The sequence below is a fragment of the Bos taurus genome, chromosome 3 (assembly GCF_002263795.3).
Source record: "Bos taurus isolate L1 Dominette 01449 registration number 42190680 breed Hereford chromosome 3, ARS-UCD2.0, whole genome shotgun sequence".
Lineage (NCBI taxonomy): Eukaryota > Metazoa > Chordata > Mammalia > Artiodactyla > Bovidae > Bos > Bos taurus.
This window is the reverse complement of record NC_037330.1, coordinates 29519282-29541958: the sequence shown is the minus strand read 5'-3', so window position 1 is coordinate 29541958 and position 22677 is coordinate 29519282. Positions and strand designations below refer to the sequence as shown.

General features: G+C 38.6%; 1 protein-coding gene across 3 annotated transcripts in view; it reads right to left on the bottom strand.

Moving 5' to 3' along the window:
- The window catches only part of PTPN22 (protein tyrosine phosphatase non-receptor type 22), a 58896-nt gene extending 36219 nt beyond the window's left edge, over positions 1-22677 (bottom strand). The window contains exons 1-9 of one of the 3 annotated variants that reach the window (XM_024988885.2): positions 21885-22677; positions 5366-5474; positions 5028-5104; positions 4802-4897; positions 4330-4368; positions 3151-3222; positions 2976-3035; positions 2264-2406; positions 1704-1770 (exon numbers count right to left, since the gene is read on the bottom strand). In XM_024988885.2, the coding sequence (XP_024844653.1) occupies positions 1704-1770; positions 2264-2406; positions 2976-3035; positions 3151-3222; positions 4330-4368; positions 4802-4897; positions 5028-5104; positions 5366-5474; positions 21885-21971 (750 nt within the window). In that variant the 5' untranslated portion in view covers positions 21972-22677. The remainder of the gene's footprint in view (positions 1-1703; positions 1771-2263; positions 2407-2975; positions 3036-3150; positions 3223-4329; positions 4369-4801; positions 4898-5027; positions 5105-5365; positions 5475-21884) is intronic. The other 2 variants (XM_024988884.2, NM_001192503.2) reach the window with 2 other exon arrangements.

The following is a 22677-nucleotide window of genomic DNA, read 5'->3' as shown; positions in this document are numbered from 1 at the left end:
CCTCTTCAATAAATGGTGCTGGGAAAACTGGACAGCTACATGTAAAAGAATGAAACTTCCTAACACCATACACAAAGATAAACTCAAAATGGATTACAGACCTCAATGTAAGACCAGAAACTATAAAACTCTTAGAGAAAAACATAGGCAGAACACTCGATGACATAAATCAAAGCAAGATCCTCTATGACCCACCTCCTAGAGTAATGGAAATAAAAACAAAAGTAAACAAGTGGGACCTGATTAAACTGAAAAGCTTTTGCACAGCAAAGAAAACTATAAGCAAGGTGAAAAGACAAGCCACAGAATGGGAGAAAATAATAGCAAATGAAACAACTGACAAAGGATTAATTTCCAAAATAGACAAGCAGCTCATACAACTCAATACAAGAAAAACAACCCAATCAAAAAGTGGAGAAAAGACCTAAGCAGACAGTTCTCCAAAGGAGACATATAGATGGCTAATAAACACATGAAAAGGTGCTCAACATCACTCATTATTAGAGAAATGCAAATCAAAACTACTATGAGATACCACCTCACACCGGTCAGAATGGCCATCGTCAAAAAGTCTACAAACAATAAATGCTGGAGAGGGTGAGGAGAAAAGGGAACGCTCTTGCACTGTTGTTGGGAATGTAAATTGATACAGCCACTATGGAAGACGGTATGGAGATTCCTTAAAAAACTAGGAATAAAACCACCATATGACACAGCAATCCCACTCCTACGCATATACCCTGAGGAAACCAAAATTGAAAGAGATACATGTATCCCATTGTTCATTGCAGCACTATTTACAATAGCTAGAACATGCAAGCAACCTAGATGTCCATCAACAGATGAATGGATAAAGAAGTTGTGGTACATATACACAATGGAATATTACTCAGCCATAAAAAGGAATGCCTCTGAGTCAGCTCTGATGAGCTGGATGAACCTAGAACCTATTACACAGTGAAGTGAGTCAGAAAGAGAAAGATAAATATCATATTCTAATGCATATATATGAAATCTAGAAAAATGGTACTGAAGAATTTATTTACAGGCCAACAATGGAGAAACAGACATAGAGAATAGACTTATGGACATGGGGAGAGGGGAGGAGAGGGTGAGATGTATGGAAAGAGTGACATGGAAACTTACATTACCATATGTAAAATAGATAGCCAATAGGAATTTGCTATATGGCTCAGGAAACTCAAACAGGGGCTCTGTATCAATCTAGAGGGGTGGGGTGGGGTGGGAGATGGGAGAGAGGTTCAAAAGGGAGGGGATAAATGTATACCTATGGCTGATTCATATTAAGGTTTGACAGAAAGCAGCAAAATTCTTAATGCAAGTTACCTGGCTAAAGGAAGGGTAACTATGATTTAGGACAGTGGTTATCAAAACTACTCTCCAGAAGCACCTGGAGAACTTGCCGGCCCCACCCCCTCCAGAGTTTCTGCTTCAGTTCATCTGAGGTGGGGCCCAAAAGTTTGCATTTCTAATGAGTTCCCCGGGTGATACTGATGCTTCTTGTCTGGGGACCACATTTTGAGAACCACCAATTTAGGAACTAAGTTAATTGTCTGAAAAAGCCAATCTACAAGTGAATATTCTAGAATCCTAAAGATAGATGTTTTGAAGAACCAGACAATTTCTAAGTCTGAAAGTAACAAGGTTAAGAAAATAGCAAGTGCCTATTGAGAAAAACTCACCCCATCTTTTAGCAACATCCACGTGTAATCAATAGCACAGAGAACACCAGTCCTTCCACAACCAGCACTGAAATGAAAGATCACAGTAGCATGTATAGTTGCAGAGAGTGGATTGTAGCTAAAAAATTTCACCAGCAGATTTGAGGAAGAAGAAATCTAGAGACCATGAAACTGTCTAAACCCTACCATTTCCCAGAACACGTTTTTCAGTTGCCACAGACTACACCAAGCCTCAGGACAGGTCTTAGGCAAGTTCTCACAGCAAAACACCTCTAGAGCTGTGCTGTTCACAAGTAATTTACCAGAAATAAAAATCATTAACTCTCAGGTTGAATTTATCAGAGTTTCTTCTATTGACCTTTCTCTTTCAATCATTCTCATTTTTAAACTTGATTCCTTTCTGACTGACTGGAAAACATGAGCCTCAAATTAGAAACCTACATCTACATAGGGTTTAAGTTCCAACAAAGTCAGTCTTCCTTTGGTTAAAAGCAGAAGTCCTGGCCTGAGTGTGACATTTGGTTTATTCTGGGGAGAAGGTTCACACAACAGCATCATACCTGCAGTGAATGCATATGGGAACACTGTTATCGTCTTGGTAACAACGCACATCCCAAATGAGCTCAAGAATAGGGTCTATAGATGAAGGCACATCATGGTCTGGCCAGTTCTTATAATGGAACTGATAGATGGTTCGAGTTTCCTATAAAAATAACCAGGATAAAAGGAGAGTTCAAGATTAGCATGTCACCTCATTCTATCACAAGATGACTCTGTCTTACTAAGTAGCATCTTATCTTTTTTGCAATTTATGTAATCTTCTTCCCTACAGACCAGATGCCCTGTAAGAACAATTATAAGTAATTTCAGGTCACTCACTACTGGCCTGTTCCTATCTACTCACAAGAGAAGGTAGATGTGAAAATGGTCCAAACCAGAGCTTCCCAACTGGTATCCTTTAAATGAGTCACAGGCAGGCTGAGGTACTAAATCCCTTTGCCTTAGAGAAACAGAGGAGTCTGAGCTTTCAAGTTGGTTCCCAGCCTCTATTCACCCTAGAAATAATATCATTTTATATGTGGGCCATTGGTGTGAAATAGGTTGGGGAACACAGATTACACCAAAGGTCTCTTTTGGATATTATGGGCTATCCAGAACATCAAAGGCCCTTCCATCCCCTATTATGATATGTCCAGACTGCATCATATACATGTACATTTACTTGCCTGGTCTCTGTGGGCTTTGAGTTTACATTTAGTGTTCTATACTTACACTATTGAACTTGGCTTTTAGAGTCCTGATTGTATAATCAGATTTTCTATTTTCAGCTTCCTAAGAAGTAAATCAAAATATTAGTTATTTCAAAACTAATATTCAAAAACTACTCTCTATAAAGTAGGTTCTGGAGCATCTGCTCAGCCAAAGCGGAAATAGACATCATACTTACACAGGATATGGAGAAAGGACCAAGTTGCAGTTGCGTGTCTCCTGGTTCAGCCCAGTAGCGCTCACATTTTTTCTGTTGCACAAAGCAAAAGGTGGTGATTTCCTTCCATATATTCTAGTCTTTCCTGGACAATGAAACCCTATCCCCCATTCAGAAGCAAATTCAGCTGTGTTCTTTACCCTAGGTTAGGAATTTCTAATGCCCTTGGACTTCAACACAAGTCTGAATTTTCCAAAGATGGGAAAACAAACCTTAAAGGATATACAAATTTAAGACTTCCTGGAAGTCTCAAAAAGTAGAAATAGGGATCTGACATTTTCAGTATTTCAAAAGGATTAAAACAAAGCTACACCAGCTAACTGAAACCCCAAGTTCCCTTGGTTTTCATTGGAATTGTATCGATTCAGAATGGCAACAGTAGTTTCAAAGAGTGTTGTTCAATAGAAATATAATATGAGCTACATATATAATTAAGACTTTTCTAATAGCCACATTCAAAAATGAAAAAAAATAGTAGGGTTAATTGTTATAATATATCTTAGCCCAATAAATTAAAAAAAATTTCAAGTTGTAATCAAACTAAAATGGTTATTAGATATTTGACATTTTTAAACTGTCTTCAAAATCTAGTATATATTTTATATTTAAAGCATGTTTCAGTTGCTATGCTAAATTTTCATTGGAAATATTTTATATCCATTTAGATTTCATAAAATCTATGGTTGAAAAAGATTCACATACCCAAGTTCCAAATTAGATTTTCCAATAACTGAATTAAATATCATTCTTTAAATTTAAATGCATTAAGATAAGCTGAGTTCCTCAGCCACACCAGCCATATTTCAAGTGCTCACCAGCCATACATGGTTAGTGAAGGCCTTGCCAAGTGGCACAAAAGGAGCTCTGACTGGCAGTCTAAAATGTCTGATTAATAACAACGGGAAAATGAATTGTTATTTTAAAAAGTATACTTTATTTTTATTTTAAAACACAAGGGAAATGGGCAAAAGAGGTTCTCACGGGTTTAAAAAAAAGCCTTGAGAATCATTTGGCATTCCCAAACTGAAGACTAGGAAGATGAGCATAAATGTCTACCAAGTCACAGTTAAGGAAAATTCTGCTACCAAGTTTCCCCCTTCGTTTTCTTTTTTCCTTTAGGTTTACTAAACAGCAACTCACCTTTCCCATTTCAAACTCCATGCACGCCATAACAATGATCTAGGGTGATAAAATAGAGACTTAAACACTGATACAGTTAGAAAAGCAGTTAATACATGAGTCCCAGAGTCCAAAAGTGTCGTACTTTTTTTTTGTTTTTTTTTTTTATAACTGAAAAAGAAATCCTAATAAATTATAAAATGTTGCTCCTACTCTTCTTTCTTTGTCCTCACTTCCCTTTTCTCTGTTCAAATCAATAAATTCTTGTTAACAAATGAGACTGTTAGAACGAGAACTTTTGTTTCCCTGAACAATAGTGACTGTGATTTTGACTAAAGTTGCCTGAACACCAAAATTCTAGCAACTGACCCCAAAAAGCAATGATTCTGATACATAGGAAACCTCAGTCCCTTACCCCGCCACCCTATCCCCCACATCTCTAAGAACTAGAGAATATAGTAACAAAAAAAAAAAAAAGCAACTCTGCACTTACCAGGATGCTGTATTCCCAAATCATCCTCCAGAAGTCCAGGACAGTTGTAGGCAAAGGTCCCTGGGTGGCAATATAAGTCTTGGGTCCATAAACTCCCTAAAGGGAAAGAGAAATTACATGCGGTAACTACAAAAAACATGCTCTTCTTCTTGTCTAGTATTCCTCCACCCCCCACCCCACCCCCATTTTTTTAAGTACCTAGAGAAATACAGAATATTCAATGTACCTTAATGAAGTTGGCATTGATGTAGCTGGAATCCTCATCAGACGTTATCATGCACAGTTCTACTAGGCTATGGTCATCTATAATATAAAAGAAAGACTAATTAAGAGGGTTTGGTCAGAGGGCTTCTGTAAGTCTGAAACTAGCACTGTGAATAGTGGATGCTCATAAGTGATTAAAGAGTGAATGAATGAGTGAATGTTCTTTTGTAGTCATATACAGTACAAACTAATTTGTCAAAGCCATGATCCAGGATTAGGAATAGCAACCAATGGGTAAAAAGAGATAAGATGACTGAATTAGGGAAAAGGTACAAGTTTAAAGGGAGAAATGAAACTTACAGGGCAAAATATCCTTATATCTGTTTTTCTTGATATTCTTGGGCCTCTCAGCCACAGTTGTAGGATAGGTTTTATCTGCCTTATACTTGGAGGATAATCTTTTCAGCGTCTGTAATAAAATCACAATAATTCAATCATCCTAGGGAAAAGAGGCAAGAAGCTATCTCTAGAGAGATTTCCTTCCCCTCTGCCCAAATATTCCACTTTAGCTGTTTTAGCTTCCCTGGTGGCTCAGACTGTAAAGAATCTGCCTGCAGTGCAGGAGACCCAGGTTTGATCTCTGGGTCAGGAAGATCCCCTGGAGAAGGGAATGGCTACCTACTCCAGTATTCTTGCCTGGAGAATCCCATGGACAGAGGAGTCTGGCAGGTTACAGTCCATGGGGTTGTAAAGAGACAGACACAACTGAACAACTAACACACACTCACACATAGTATCCTCTAGGGCTAGTTCCATTCACAAGGGAGCCCAGAGCATAAGGACAACAGGGTTCAGTGACATTTGGAGAAGTGAAAAGATCACACTTAAGGCAACTGAGCTACAAATAGAAAAAACTTAGAGGTGAAACTAGTGAATATTTTTTAAAAAGTAACATCTTCTGAGCACAAATTCTGTGTTCCATCCAAAGAGACAGATAGTAAACGTTTGACTGACTTTCTTTACAGCTATTACAGGACTATTTTAAGTAGAAATGGAGCTTAAGATGAATACCATCTCTCTAGTTAGCAAAATTTCCAAGATTTCAGTCCCCAAAGCAGTCATTATTTTATATAACCTAAACTTCAAGCCCACCCCTCAACCAAACATGAATCTTTAAATAGTATCACATTTCATTTGTAGACTATGATCTGGGTCAGTCAGAGGGTAGCATAATATGGTTGAAAAAGGCAGTGAAGTGTCTCCTTAAAAGTATCTCCTTATTCTCTGTTTTAAAGATGAGGAAACTGAGGCACAGAGAAATAAGTGCCCCAAGATCACAAAACTACCAAACACAATGTTCAGAATTCTAAACTGAGGTAGCCTAGAACTGGAGTCAGCGCTTAACCTATGTTGTGACCTGTATCCCATGACTAACGGCAGTCACTGGAGATGTGTGGGCATCTGTATTGTTAACCAGCTTTGTGGTTGATTCCAGTGTATATATCCGAGATGGGCACCGTACTGGCTGAATGAAGTTGGGCAAGTTATTTAATCTTTCAGTGTCTCAGTTGCTTTTTAAGTAAAGTGGGAGGATATTTGTCTTAGAGTTGTGAGTGAATTAAATGAGTTATCATATGTGCAGTACTGGTACAGAGTACCTGTTTAATAAAGAAAAGGTGTTGTTACTAAAACAATAAATAAAATTATTCTCACTTGCCAATATTATAGTACAGAGTGAAATTTTGGGTCAGAAGAAATGATAGTTCCTCTTTAGCTCCATCTGATGAATCAACTTCACTCCATCTAATGAATCATCTTCATCCCAGATCCCATTATGACTCAAAGAAACTTCATGTAGTAGATCTGAAAACTGTATTGACTGTTACTCAGTTTGAGAAAGACAAGGGAAAAACATCCGTGGTAGCTAATAAATATTTATTGACTTGAACTGCAGAAAATAATTTTCATTATTTACCCACTATTTAATGATGACTTGGTCACGTGAAGATTATTATTTACTTCCTATGGGTCAGATCCCTCAGCATCTTCTCAATCTTCATTCTCTTTAACTTAACTTCCTTCTTGAAATTTCCTCCTCCTTTTGCCCTTATTAGTCTATATCATTTTGGTTCTCCTCTTTCTTTTCTGACTTCTCTTTCCCTCTTCACATTCTTTCTTAATGCCTGTATGTCTGCTTCTGTCTCTAATTGTTAATTATCCAACATTCCAAAGTTAGGTCCTCAACTCTCTGCTCTTCTCACTAAGTACATTTGCTCAGAAACATCATCATAGAAGACGTACCAATGTTTTTAAAAATGTATCTAAGTGATTCACATTGAATTATAATTCCAACCCCTATTGGATAACTTTCAATTTTTTTCAATGAGATTTGATTACTAATTTCCAGTCCTGAATTTCCAACCACGTTCTAGACATCTCCACTTAGATGTCTCAAACTGAGCACATCCCAAACTAAAATCATCACTGTCCTTACTGTGGAAAAGGCAATGGCACCCCACTCCACTTGCCTGGAAAATCCCATGGATGGAGGAGCCTGGTAGGCTGCAGTCCATGGGGTCTCTGAGAGTCGGACATGACTGAGCGACTTCACTTTCACTTTTCACTTTCATGCATTGGAGAAGGAAATGGCAACCCACTCCAGTATTCTTGCCTGGAGAATCCCAGGGATGGGGGAGCCTGGTGGGCTGCCGTCTATGGGGTCACACAGAGTCGGACACGACTGAAGTGACTTAGCAGCAGCAGCAGCAGCAATCGTACTAAACTATTGCTTTCCTTATCTCTCTCATGCTAAAAACTACTTCAGCTAATCTCTCTTGCTACTAGAAAAAAAGAAAAACTCCTTAGCCGGGTTTTTCTGATTCTCCTCAGTTGGATCCCAAGTTAATTTTCCCATATTCCCTACTGTCCTACAGTTATGAGTCTCCCAAAGATTCATTTCTAGCTTCTTTCAAGATTGTACAAACTGATGTCACTGACAATTATATGTAACATCACTCCTTTAAAACTATGGGTTTCCTTTCCTTTCTCATAAAAATTTATATACCCAGTACTGCTTCTGCTTTTCTCACCCATGATTATGGACTATTTTTTTCCACAGGATAAACTAATAGATAGCAATAAGGAAATAGAAAAAGAAAATTTCTCATGTGACTGGCAATAAGGGAAAAAAAACTTAAAAAGAAGGAAATCACTATTTTACTTAATTGTTTATATTTCATGTAGAGTTTTCACATAATTAGGATGTATATCTATCTGTAGGAGTTTACTTAAGGACACTAATAACTAAGTCATTTTTTAAAAATGGGTGAGAAAGGGAGAATCTAAAATAAAGGAATGATGACACAGAGAGACAGAGATAAGAAAGGTAGGTGAAAATAAAAATTTGTTCCAACAAATCATCCAAATTCATCATTAGATTTCAAAATTAGCTCAGGGTAACTTAATAGCTGAGTCTGCAAGGAGAGGGAAAAAGTTGGGGTCATGAGAGATTTGTTAGCTGGGACTTCATTATACAACAAATTATCAAATATCTTGAATCTAATTAAACTGATTCCAAATAATAAATAGATCATTAATCATTATAACAACTCAAAGTATAGAAGAGAATGCTTTTTCCAAATAACAATGACAAATGGAACAGACAACTGTCTGCTTATCTGCTGGACCACAAATGCCAGCATGTATTGTTTTAATGACCATTTTTTTCTGTTTCTAGAGTTAAATCAGACACAGGCAACCTATATAAAAGCAGATATATAGTCACTTGTTAAATCCTAGTTTCTTACCGTGGTTTGAATTCTTGTGGGTTTTCAGAATTGAATTTAGGAAGAGAGATGCTGAAATTATCTTTATGTAGCATATTTTTACACCAAAATGGATGAAAGCGGACTAGTTTCAGAATTTAAGGATGTAACACAAATACATGAAAGACCGTAAAATATTTCCAACTTATGCCAATATCCAAGTTATACCAATTTTCAGCTCTCTCTGATCTTGTGCACCTTTATAATGATAATTTTCAACTAGCCATTGATTCTAGGGCTGCTGAAAAGATGTCAAATCCCAGAGAAGCTCATTCTAAAACTCTCCAGAACAGTTTATACTGTTATACTGTTTTTGTTTGTCTTGCTTTGCTTACTTGTGGAATGCTTTCCAAGGAGAATGCCATAGCCAAAGTTCTTTTTGAAAGGTATGCCTGAATTAATTTGGCAAAATTTCACAGATAAAAGTTTTATATGTGTGTAATGTATTATTGTTTAGCTGTCTTGACTGCCACCTTCAACAATGGGAGAGAATGGATTTTTTTAATTAATTAATTTTTTATTGAAGGATAATTGCTTTACAGAATTTTGCTGTTTTCTGTCAAACCTCAGCATGAATCAGCCATAGGTGTACATACATCCTCTCCCTTTTGAACCTCCCTCCCATCTCCTACCCCATCCCACCCTTCTAGATTGATACAAAGCCCCTGTTTGAGTTTCCTGAGTTTCCATACAGCAAATTCCTATTGGCTATCTATTTTACATATGGTAATGTAAGTTTCCATGTCACTCTTTCCATACATCTCACCCTCTCCTCCCCTCTCCCCATGTCCATAAGTCTGTTCTCTGTCTGTTTCTCTATTGTTGGCCTGTAGATAAATTCTTTAGTACCATTTTTCTAGATTTCATATATATGCATTAGAATATGATATTTATCTTTCCCTTTCTGACTCACTTCACTCTGTATAATAGGTTCTAGGTTCATCCAGCTCATCAGAGCTGACTCAGAGGCATTCCTTTTCATGGCTGAGTAATATTCCATTGTGTATATGTACCACAACTTCTTTATCCATTCATCTGTTGATGGACATCTAGGTTGCTTGCATGTTCTAGCTATTGTAAATAGTGCTGCAATGAACAATAGGATACATGTGTCTCTTTCAATTTTGGTTTCCTCAGGGTATATGCGTAGGAGTGGGATTGCTGTGTCATATGGTGGTTTTATTCCTAGTTTTTTAAGGAATCTCCATACCGTCTTCCATAGTGACTGTATCACTTTACATTCCCAACAACAGTGCAAGAGCGTTCCCTTTTCTCCTCACCCTCTCCAGCATTTATTGTTTGTAGACTTTTTGATGATGCCATTCTGACTGGTGTAAGGTGACATCTCATAGTAGTTTTGATTTCTATTTCTCTAATAATGAGTGATGTTGAGCACCTTTTCATGTGTTTATTAGCCATCCATATGTCTCCTTTGGAGAACTGTCTGTTTAGGTCTTTTTCCCACCTTTTGATTGGGTTGTTTGTCTGACGATGAGTTATATGAGCTGCTTGTCTATTTTGGAAATTAATCCTTTGTCAGTTGTTTCATTTGCTATTATTTTCTTCCATTTTGAGGGCTGTCTTTTCACTTTGCTTATAGTTTCCTTTGCTGTGCAAAAGCTTTTAAGTTTAATCAGGTCCCACTTGTTTACTTTTGTTTTTATTTCCATTACTCTAGGAGGTGGGTCATAGAGGATCTTGCTTTGATTTATGTCGTCGAGTGTTCTGCCTATGTTTTCCTCTAAGAGAATGGATTTTTATTTCCTACTCTGTTCTTTCTCCCAGAGTTATCTGGCTGGATGACAAATGCAGACATTCTTTTAGCAAAACATCACATAGGAAATGCCTGTAGAACTGTTAATTTGGAAAGTGTGAAAGATTTTTTTTTTTTCAGATGTCTTACCTAAAGGTCAGATTACTGTGAAGGTCTTTTTCTCACTCCCCTTCTCTCTCTGCTAGACCCTCAGGGCTCCAACACCCAACCAGGGAATAAAGCAGAGCCAACTCAGGACAGAGAACTAGTAAACCTCACAAGAATAAGAGAAAATCTGAAGGTTGGAAGGAAAAGAGTATAAAAGAGAAAGCAGAGCCATGAGGGTGGGTTGGGTTGGGGGAGAAAAGAGAGGTTGAAGGGAGAAAGTATTTCTCTACCAACCGCAAAGTGGATATGAGTTCCCTAAAGGCAGCACCAATGAGAGAAATCAGGGAATGAAGAAAAGCTGCTGAGAGAATAGAGAAAAGGGGCCTCCTGAGTCCTGATCATTTGTAATGTATGAGAAACGATTCTGTGCATATGCTTGATAAGCTAAAAGTATGCTGATTTGGTTTGTGGACTATACCCCTTTTCTTTCTTTCTTTTTTTTTTTCGGAATTTTTTAATATTTATTTTTATTTATTTATTTGGCTGTGCTGGGTCTTAGTTTCCACATGCAGGATTTTCCATCTTCGTTGCACTATGCAGGATCTTTAGTTGGGGCATTTGAACTCTCAGTTGTGGCATGTGGGATCTAGTTCCCCGACCAGGGATAGAACCTAGGCCCTCTGCATTGGGAGCACGGAGTCTTAGCCTCTGGACCACCAGGAAAGCACCCCCATTTCAAGACAGGAAAACAGAACTGAGGTTCTGGCTATGAAATTGTGGAAATCAGGACTGAATCTATTGTATGCTCTTTTTCACTGACTAGAAAAGCAATTGCTAGTAAATGAATCAACATCACTCTCAAAAGAGAACAGGAAGAAAGAAGAAAGCACAAGACCGCATTTGGTGTTCGCACTCTCTGCCTTGGAGGACTACACTATTGTATAGAAAACAGAGCATAAGTTACATCTGGGTGTGGGGAAAAATCAACCTTGGCCCTCCTGAGCTAGGCAGAAGAGGGGACTCAAAGTTGAAGTGTCTTAAGGTAGTTCTTCATTGCCTTACAATATTACAGTATTGTAATATTACAGTTTTATCTATTCCAAGTCTCCAACAGGATAGAGACAGCATGAATGCAAAGGAATGGAATTAGGAGTTCAGGCCTTTATGTCCAGCAAACAAGGCTACCACTAGCAGGAATGGGGAACAAGACTGAACTGGCCCTGAGTGTGCACGCAATCATCTTCAACTAGACAGGCAAGCTTACGGGGATCGTGTTGCCACACATTGGTCAGGTAAGTGAGCAAGTGGGAAAGCAGTAGCTAAACTTGGGTGAGTAAACAAAGAGTTTCAAATTTAGATCAATAAAATGTAAGGATATGGCAAAAAGAAATGGATTTAAATGTATTTTAAATGTCCAGTGAATAACTTTAAACATGGGACTGGATGGTCCTACATGGGACTGGAGGCTGAAGATGGAACTGGAATAAACGAGCTTTACGGATAATATGATATATTTATTCTAGTGGAAGCACTAAAAAATTCTGCACCTTAATGGGTACAATGGAGTAGGAAATGGCAACTGACTCCATGATTCTTGCCTGGAAAATTCCACGGAGAGAGGAGCCTGGCAGGCTAAAGTCCATAGTGTTGCAGACAGTCAGACACAACTGAGGGACTGAGCATAATGGGTACAAAAGTCAGGAAATGCTGATAAGTTTGTTCAAGTGATAGGCCAATTCCCATAAATGAGTCATTTCAACCCAACAGATGTTTGTGCACTTGCTATGCAGGAGGTACTGTGTTCATAACTGCTTGGCTAGTATTGTTATAAATAAATACAGAACTAGGATGTATCTATATCTTCTCTATAGAGCTAAGATGTATCCAGGTCTTCTCTGGTCTGTCTATGTTAAAGTCTTCACAAGTTGCTACAACACCAACCTGACTTCTAGTGCATTATAAACCGACATTAGCACTTGACCTTCAGGACTGGATATCTTCTTTCTATTAGGGTTCATTGAATGCTTCATATTTAATAAATGTCTTTGTATTAATAAATTCCGTATTTACCTTTTCTACAAAAGCACCTCATATCCAGGAAGCATAAAATTCTTTTTTTTGCTTTTTATTGTTTAAATGGAACCCAACAACACTAAAAGAAAAATTTTAATATAGATTTTTTAAAGTAAAAAGTAACACATATGAATTGCAGAAATTTTTAGAATATACAGAACCCATAAAAAGATGATTAAAAATCACCTTATCTATAACCCTCAGAATTAATTATTCTTAATATTTTGAAATATTACATTCCAGCCTTTTATTCACGTGTGTAATGAAGATGGGCTCATACTGCACATAGGGTTTTATAACTTGCTCTCTTTACTTAACAGTTTGCATTCTTCTACATTATCTGTGGGCCTCCCTGGTGGCTTAAACATTACAGAATCCACCTGCAGACCCTTCTGTTGTATGAGATGCAACATAAGTTACTTAACCCATTCCTTTATACTCTTGGACATTTAAGTTGCTTTCAATCTTCCTAAACAATCCAACAATATTACAATAGGTGGCCAGAATCAATATAAATATCTTTCATTATTTCCTTCACATGAATTCTTAGGAGTGTTCAACGAATTTGCCTGTTTTGAAGGCTTTTTATCCATATTACAAAATATACATCAGAACCAGTATACAAATTTTGCCTCCAGAAAGTTATAACAGCAATGTTTGAGATCAATATACCAGCCATGTAGAAGCCTGCATAATTCTAAATGCTGACCAACATAAAGATTATGATGTTTTAAGTATAGATGCATTTGGTAGGTAAAGTGTTATTAGTTGTATTTTATGTTATTTGAATTTCCCTTTACAGTTTCCTCTCTCCAAAACAGTTTTTAGAAGGAAGAAAATACGCTGTAATCGCATCACCCTACCTGTATGAAACTGTGTTCCTGTTTCTGTATTCACATCCAGTCTTTGAACAAATACGTATAGGCATCCAACAAACTCATATATGCATATTTAGCACACTTGCCATTCTCTAAACTCACTTTTTCCACATGATCATACTTTTTTTTTAACACGTGCTTTTTAAATCAAGATGCCTTGACTACCTCCAATATAGAAAAGAAAAAAAGCATCTAAGGAGTTTTAACCATAAAGGAATGCATCAAACTGACCAGCATGAAACATATAACCAAGCCTTAACCCATATTTAACACAATGGCTGAAAAGCACATGTAATAAAACCACAGTTGGTTGTAGTAGTTGACCAAAGTGAATACCTATTCCCCTGTAAATTATCATTGATCGGATTTAAAAAATGCATTAAAGGAAGAGGATAATCTTCATTAAGTTTAGAAGAAGGAAAATAAAGTCATTAGTGTCCAGAAAAAAGTGGTGAACACTATCCTGAGGGTTCAAACAAAAAGATGAAGACATTGTATACCATCACAGTTGAGGTCACTAAAATCACCATGCTTATCAAGCAGCTTTCTTACTATCATTGGCTTCTCATGTAAGTTTCTCCCCAAATTCAGAGACTGTGGTGGCCAGTCAATGCAAACTTCTATTCTGACAATAATTTTTCTCCACCCAAAATTACTAAATTGGCATTCTTATTTTTGGTGAATTTCATATGTATTTGCCTGATTCTGATCATCTCTCAGTGTACTGACAAAATTGATTTTTTAGACCAGCAAAGCTAAAGTCAAGACACTGAATTATGGTGACTCAAAATAGTTAATACTACCCTAAGTGACTATTTGGTCTCTCTCAGTGCACTCTCGGAGAAGGCAATGGCAACCCACTCCAGTACTCTTGCCTGGAAAATCCCATGGACGGAGGAGCCTGGTAGGCTGCAGTCCATGGGGTCGCTTAAGAGTCAGGCACAACTGAGCAACTTCACTTTCACTTTTCACTTTCATGCTTGGAGAAGGAAATGGCAACCCACTCCAGTATTCTAGCCTGGAGAATCCCAGGGACAGAAGAGCCTAGTGGGCTGCCGTCTATGGGGTCGCACAGAGTTCAGACACGACTGAAGTGACTTAGCAGCAGCAGCTAAGATCACTCTGTGATCACAGCAGTAATTGCATATATTAAACCTTGGCAGAATTCATAAAAATGGGACTTCAGTGGTCTAGTGGTTAAGACTGTGCTTCTACTGCAGGGGCATGGGTTTGATCCCTTGTCAGGGAAGCTCTGCCTGCCACACAGTATGGTGTAAAAAAATGCTTTTAAAAAGAATTCATAAAAATGATTAGAAAAAACTAAGACCCAGCTACATGCAACTAAATGAATTTTAGAAATACAATGTAGAATGAAAAAGGAAAATATTTAAAATGTATACATGACATTTTATTTACATAGAATTCAAAAACAGGTAAAATTAATCTCTATTGCTTAGTGATATATGGCCTTGAAGCTATGTAAAACAAAGGAAAAAATAATATTGTGATAGTGTTTACCTCTAGTCAGGTGGAAGTTGAGAGGAGCTATGATCTGGAAGGACACCTAAAGGATTTCTGGGGTGTGGCAATGTTCTATTTCTTGATCTGAGTGGTACTTATATAGATACCTGCTTTATTACTAATTGTTAAATTGTATTTGTGTGTTTAAAGCACTTTCCTGTGTGTATGTTATATTCTACAGTTCTCTTAAGAAGTTGAGTGTTGTGCCATGCTAAGTCGCTTCAGTCATGTCCAACCCACCAGGCTCTTCTGTCCGTGGGATTCTCTAGGCAAGAATACTGGAGTGGGTTGCCATGCCCTCCTCCAGGGGATCTTCCTGACCCAGGGATCGAACCTGCGTCTCTCGTGTCTCCTGCTTTGGCAGGCAGGTTCTTTACCACTAGCTCCACCTGGGAAGATGGATGGATAAACAGGAGTGGGGAGATGTGGTGGAGACCAAGAGCACAAACTCAAAAGTTAAATAGTTTTATTTCAAATCTGAGTTCTACAACTTATGATCTCCATGACATTAGGTAAGTTGTTTGATTTCTCTGACCCTCAGTGTCTACCACGTAGCAAATACTATTCTAGTTATTGAGGATATCAATATAAGCAGAAGTAAATCTGAGCCTTGCCTTTGTGGAGCTTCAGTCTGATGGGAAAGCAGACATTAATCAAATAACAACACAAATGAATGTATAATTGGAACTGTGATAAATGCTATGAACACTTTACTAAAGCTGGGGACTGGGGAGAAACTTTTAAAAAATGACAGATGGTGCTGAGGGCTTATTTGATTTATTTAGGGAGGTCAAAGAAGGCTTCTCTGAGAAAGTGACTACCAAATTGATATCTGAAGAATTATGAAGTGTTAAGTAGGTAAAAGAGGAGAGTGAAGGAATATTCAAAGCAGAGGTAACAGCATGTGTACAAAGTTCTGTGGCAGAGGAGACATAACAAGGACAAGAAACTGAGCATGCTATAAAAAGCTGGAGAACTCGGCAGTGGGTCCCTGTGGGACTTTATTAGCGTTCATTACAAATGGCTCTTTGGGAATTAAATAAGGCTCTGTTCTTGAAGCACTCAAGCAGAGAATCTGGAACATGATTCAGTGGGTTAGCTCTTATGGAAAATACACAAACAGTAAGTTTATATGAGGAAATGCAGATTGAAAATAGTGATGAAAAGTTTTCAGGCTTGGAAATCAAATTAAAGTAACATAACAAAGTACTGTTTTATACTAATTACATTTAAAAACTAAAACATGATTTTACTTGATGTAGTTTAAGTATAGAGGATAAGAGGACTTGGAATCAAACATATCAGAGTTCCAAATCCTGGTTTTACTATTTCAAGGATAAGATGAAGATAATTATTTCCTCTTGGGGTTGTTGTAGTGATTAAGATCATATATGGTAAACCACTTTGATAGCCTAGCATATGATAAGCAGTCAAAAAATTTATCTATTACTGTCTTTTTTAGATATTAACTGAGACTAGTTCATGAGTCGCTAAGTCATGTCTGACTCTTCCCAACCTCGTGGACTGTAGCCCACCAGGCTTCTGTGTCCATGGGAATTCCCAGGCAAGAATCCTGGAATGGGTTGCCATTTCCTTCTCTAGGGAATCTTCCTGACCCAGGGATCAAACCCTGGGCTCCTGTATTGCATGCAGTTTCCTGCATTGCAGGCTGATTCTTTACCTACTGAGCTACCCGGGAAGTGCTGGTGCTAGAGAATATGATCAATTCAGATACTGTAAGTTAAAAAAAACTCTCTTGGAAATACATTTGGCAAAACTTTACCAATTAAATGCTAATATTCTTTGGTCCAGTAATAACACTTTTGGGCATCTAGCTCCAGGATATAATCCAAACAAAGGGAAAACCACAAGGACACCTATTGCAGTGTTATCAATAATCATGAAAAATGAGAAATAACCTCACTTCCAACCACAGAAAAATAAATTATTTGGGTGCCTACTCATGTCAGGCATTTTATATATTTATTCTTTTCACATAAATTTTTCACAGTGAATATTATTTTTGTTACCACTTCTTTTTTTTTTTTGGCAGGGAGGCCGTGTCTGTTCTTAGTTGCAGCATGTGTGATCTCTCCGTTGAGGTATGTGGGCTTATGGAGGAGGAAATGGCAACCCATTCCAATATTCTTCCTTGGAAAATCCCATGGACAGAGAACCCTGGTGGGCTACAGTCCATGGGGTCACAAAGAGTCAGATACGACTTAGTGTCTGATCATACATACAGGCTTAGTTGCCACGAACTGTGTGGGATCTTAGTTCCCCAATCAGGGATGGAACCTCTGTCCGCTGGATTGGAAGGCAGATTCTTAATCACTGGACCACCAGGGAAGTCTAGTTACCACTTAGGTTCTTTGTTCAAGGTCACATAACTAATAATAGGCAGAATGCAAACTTAAACCCAGACTTATATGACTCCAAAGTTGTTACAAGAACAGCAAGACTGCCTTAACTCAAAAGTAAATTCCACCACTTACTAGCTATGTGACCCGGAGCAAGTCAGATAACCTCTCTGGGTCTCGGTTTCCTCATCCATAAAATGAAAATAATAACAGTGCCTTCTTCAATAGATTTAAATGAGTTGACATATAAAAGTGTTTAGAACAGTTTCCGTAAGAGGTATAAAAGTATTAGCTATTACTTTATTATATTTTCAATATATTATCCTGCATCAAAAGTCATTAATATAGATTTTAATCAATATGATAATTTTGTTGCAGTAAATGAAAATATGAGAATATAAAATAATAGCTATGCTTATAATTACAATGATATGAAAAGCATCCTATGAATGGAGAAAAACTAGAATTTTTATACCCCCTAAAATTTTATTTGTTGGGATGTGGGTACTATGGTGATTTTCTTTTAACTTGTAATAGCATTGTTTTATAAAAATGACAATAAAAGTTTTATTCTTTTTAAGTATCTTTAAGATTTTCAATAGTATGATTACATACTGCTATTTCTGCCATATAGAAACTATGCCAACTAGGGACTTACCTTTAGTCTAGGTTCTATGAGGGACTCGGTTATTGGCTGAAGCAAGATATTATTGCATAAGGATTAATTTCACAGACTCTGATATGACAGATCCAGGTTAAATTTCATGTCTATGGTTGAGCAGCTGAGTGAACTTAAGCCAATTATTTAACTTCTTAGAGCCGCATTCTCCTTACCAGTAAGTCAGAGATCAGAACTACCTCATAGGGTTTTTTTTAATGAGTAATAAATAAGATAATGGATGTGATGTTTCCTTGACATCCCACCAAGACCAGCACAATTATAATTAAATATTTAATAGAGTAATTAGTTGTTTAATATCTGCCTCTCTAAGACATCTCTAATGTCTTAAAAAGATAAGCTCCACTAAAGCATGAAGTATCACAGAACCAGTATCCAGCACAATGCTTTGCACATAGTAAGCACTCAATAAATATTTGAATGAAGGCATGAGAACCTTATAGGAGTGGTTAGTGATAGTTTCAACTACAGAATTATTATTAAGAGACTTCCCTGATGGTCCAGAGGTTAAGAATGCCAGTGCAGGGGACACAGGTTTAATCCCTGGTCTGGGAAGATTCCACATGCCATGGGGCAACCAAGCCCATGTGCTACAACTATTGAAGCTCACATGCTCTAGAGCCCTCGAGCCACAACCACTGAGCCCACATGCTGCAACTACTGAAGCTGTGTGCCCTAGAGTCCATGCTCCACAACAGGAGAAGCCGCCTCGATGAGAAGCCAGAGCGCTGCAGCTAGAGTAGCCCCCGCTTGCTGCAACTAGAGAAAGCCTGAGTGCATCAGTGAAGACCCAGTGCAGCCAAAAATAATAATAAATAAAAGATAAATAAAAATTTTAGACAACAACAAAATAGGAGGATTATTGAGTTTAGCCTTAGCTTGGGAAAAAGACCTTGGCACGAGAAAAAGACCAAAGCAGCCCAGTACCGGCTCTAGCTGTCATAGCAGGGCTTTGTGCGCTGCACAAAGATACTTGACCAAGGGGGAAGTGGGGACTGATAGCTAAGCCATGAACCCAGTGGGGGCAGGGTGTACAGAGTATCTACCTGGAAGTAGAGATATCTTTCGATAATTCCTGCAGAAGTGAAGTGAAGTCGTTAAGTCGTGTCCAACTCTGCGACCCCATGAACTGTAGCCTACCAGACTCCTCCGTCCATGGGATTTTCCATGCAAGAGTACTGGAGTGGGTTGCTATTTACTTCTCCAGGGGATCTTCCCAACCCAGGGATTGAACCCGGGTCTCCCTCATTGTAGGCAGACGCTCTACCGTCTGAGCCACCAGGGAAGTTAATTCCCACAGAGACACTCCTATTTAGGCCAGCAGTGGCCATGTGTCACAGAATCAGCCCTCAAATTTCAGAAACATCAAATCCTGGGAGAATATATTCAGAGCTGAAGATGGAATGGGGACATGACCAGGTGGAAAGCCTTCCTATTGAAGAGCAGTATTTACCTTGTCCCAGCCAGCATCCTGGCCCCATTCACCACCCTCCACCTCCCCCCAAGCTACTCTTTCTGGTATCTCAGCTGAACATTTAGGTGGGGCTGAAGGAAAAACTCTGTTTTTCCACTGGAGGACATGAGTCAGTGAACAGTGAGGTTCCACTTAATCACCACCCAAAAACAAGGTTCTTAAAATTAGGAGCTAGAAAAGCAAGGAAGTGATTAATATAAAAGTCAGGAGAGTGATTATTCCTTGGGCAGGGCAGGGTAGGGTGGGTGTGGGGGCGAGGGTGGGGGCGAGGGACCTGATGAGGAAGGGACACACAGGGGCTGACAATGTTCTGTTCTTTGACCTGGTGGTAGTTACTTTACAATTATACTTGGGTTTTATGTAGTTTTCTAAATGTGTATTATCACAATTTTAAACAGCTGGAAAAAACACAAACTATAAAAGGTTTTTAAGCAGGGAAAAAAAAATAACCAGATCACTTGGTGGTATTAAAAGATCACTTGAGTGTCAAACGGAAAATTGATTGAAGGGAGGGCAAGGCTAGAGCAGAGAAAACAGGAGGTGAGGTAGCTGCTATAATTTGGTGAGAGGTTATAATGACTGAGCTAAGAAGAGGTAAAATGTCAGAGAGGTAGTCTATATTACTTTCTAAAACATAACCAAAATAAAACAGAGGCTGCCCCTGCCCCTTCAGCTCGCTTCTTACCTCTCTGTATTGGAGATATTTGGCTCAGGAGTTCTAGCCCAGGGCCAGGTACATGTTTAAGACACATGGGCCAGGCTTTCTACCTCCCCTCCCTCCCTGCTAATTCTACTAGAGGGACTCAGACTCTTTGGCCAGTGGGAACTAGAGTGTCATTTTTTATGACACCACGGTATTATCGAAGTTGAGCTGACACAAGGGTTTCTATCATAATATGAGATCACATCGTAATATCTAATCACTCGAGAATCTGCAGAGTGTTTTCACATCTTACTATCTGGTCGGGAAGATCCCTTGGAGGAGAGCATGGCAACCCACTCCAGTATTCTTGGCTGGAGAATCCCACGGTCAGAGAAACCTGGTGGGTTATAGTACATAGGGTCACACAGAGTCGGACACGACTGAAACAACTTAGCACAAACACATCAGAATGTTAGCTCCGTGAGGGCAAAGGTTTTCTGTTCACTGCTATCTCCTCGGTGCCTGGAACTAAACTTGATACATAGCATGTGCTCAATAAATTTACTGAATGAATAGTCACATTTAAGTATTAGTATTGATCTTTAGTCATCACAATAATCTTGTGCAGAGAGGTAGGACATAAATTATTATCTCCGTTTCAGAACTCAGAAAACAGAGACTCAGTGAGATTAAGGAACATGCCAAGTAGTAAAAAATTCTCTTATTTTTTCAATATCCTCACAACTGCAAAGGTAAGGTTTGAAGTTCTTACAGAGCCGAAACATCAGCTGGAGCTATTCCAAAACACATAATAAGTACTCTCAGACATCCTATGTCATCTGAAGTGCTGGGTTATAAGATGAATGAGGCTGACCCAGTTGCCACTGCATCAGTAAGCACCGTTCTGCTAGAGGAAATACAGTGTCCCTCTAGGTAACCAAACCTTAGGCTACCTTGTGCCTACGTTTCTCTCCATCTCCCTCACCTTTCTTTACTCTCCATCCTGGCCATTCCACCCCTCCAAGCAAAAGAAGATTAAGGAAAACCCCGTTACTGTAAAAGCACATGTTCTTATATTTTTTCTTCATTAAAAAAAGCAAAAATGAATATGGCAGAAAGTAGGGTGCTCTTCAAGAGTTTTTGTCATCCAAATGGAACCCACTGAAGGGCTCCATAAAAGCATAATGCTCCATGAAAAGTTAGTCTTGGTTTCTTTCCTCTTGACATTAATTAAAATTAGCTCTTTGAAGCATAAACCCAACTCAGATACCTGGGAACTCCAGATGTTCAATTAATATCATATTTATGCAACTGGAATTATGTATGTCATCTATAGGAGTCCTAGTCAAAGTCTAAGAACTAGCAAGGAAAATTTTTAAAACTGTATTTTGGAGAAAATAACTAGAATACACACAAACCACTTAGAGAAATCAAACTTTTAGGTTGCCTTCTTCCCCTGAAAGTTCTGAAATTCACTTTATCCGAAGAACAACTTGATCTATGAGAGTTGAACCACTATCAAACAGTCTATGTAACTGGTCTGAGAGTGTCACACATAGAACTTACCAGAAATTCATTAGCAAACTCCTCTTTGTTACTCTTCCTGTGTTGTGCCTCATCCAAGAACTTCTGCAGAATTTCTCTTTGGTCCATGCTGCAGGGAGAGAGAGACAGTCTACGAGTGGGTTAAGGGAGGGCATGTCAGATGTGTGTCATGGCCGAGACAGCACTGAGAAGCCACTGAAGCCGCTTGAGCAGAGCATGTTGAAGGCTGTGGTTTACTGACTTCATCACAAGCCCTAGAGGAAATTAGTATGTAACCAGCCTCTGTGGTCACACAACAAAGCCAGCACCCTCACTCCTGGGCCCTAGCGCCTCCCTTCTCAAGAAAGCAACCTGGTTGCAGTTCAAGTTTTTAACAAAGAAGAGGGTAGCTAGAACACAACGTATGTGTGGTATGCTTATCTCTGAGACTACTCCATTCCATTGCCTGTGAGCAAACTTCATCATTTTTCTTGCTTCCTAGAGAAAAGGCAGAATTACAGGTTTCCTGGATGGTTTCTGCCACCTCTCATTTCCCCAGTGAGCACAAAAACCCTGTTGACACCTTCTATTTCCTCCTGTCCCAAAAGAACTCCGTAAAAGTTCTTGTGGGCCCAGAAGAGGAGACAGTTTGGAGACACTGTTCGGAGTTAAGACACCTTCTAAAGCTTTCTTGTCAGTGTGATCAGTGGCAATGTCTGTCCATCAGAGAAGGCATTTTTGTTGAATTTTTGCTTCTGCCATATAGAGCTAACTCCCTTTCAGATGAAGCAAAGTCAGCTGCTTCTGAGAGTCTGTGTCTCTCCCAGGGCTGGGG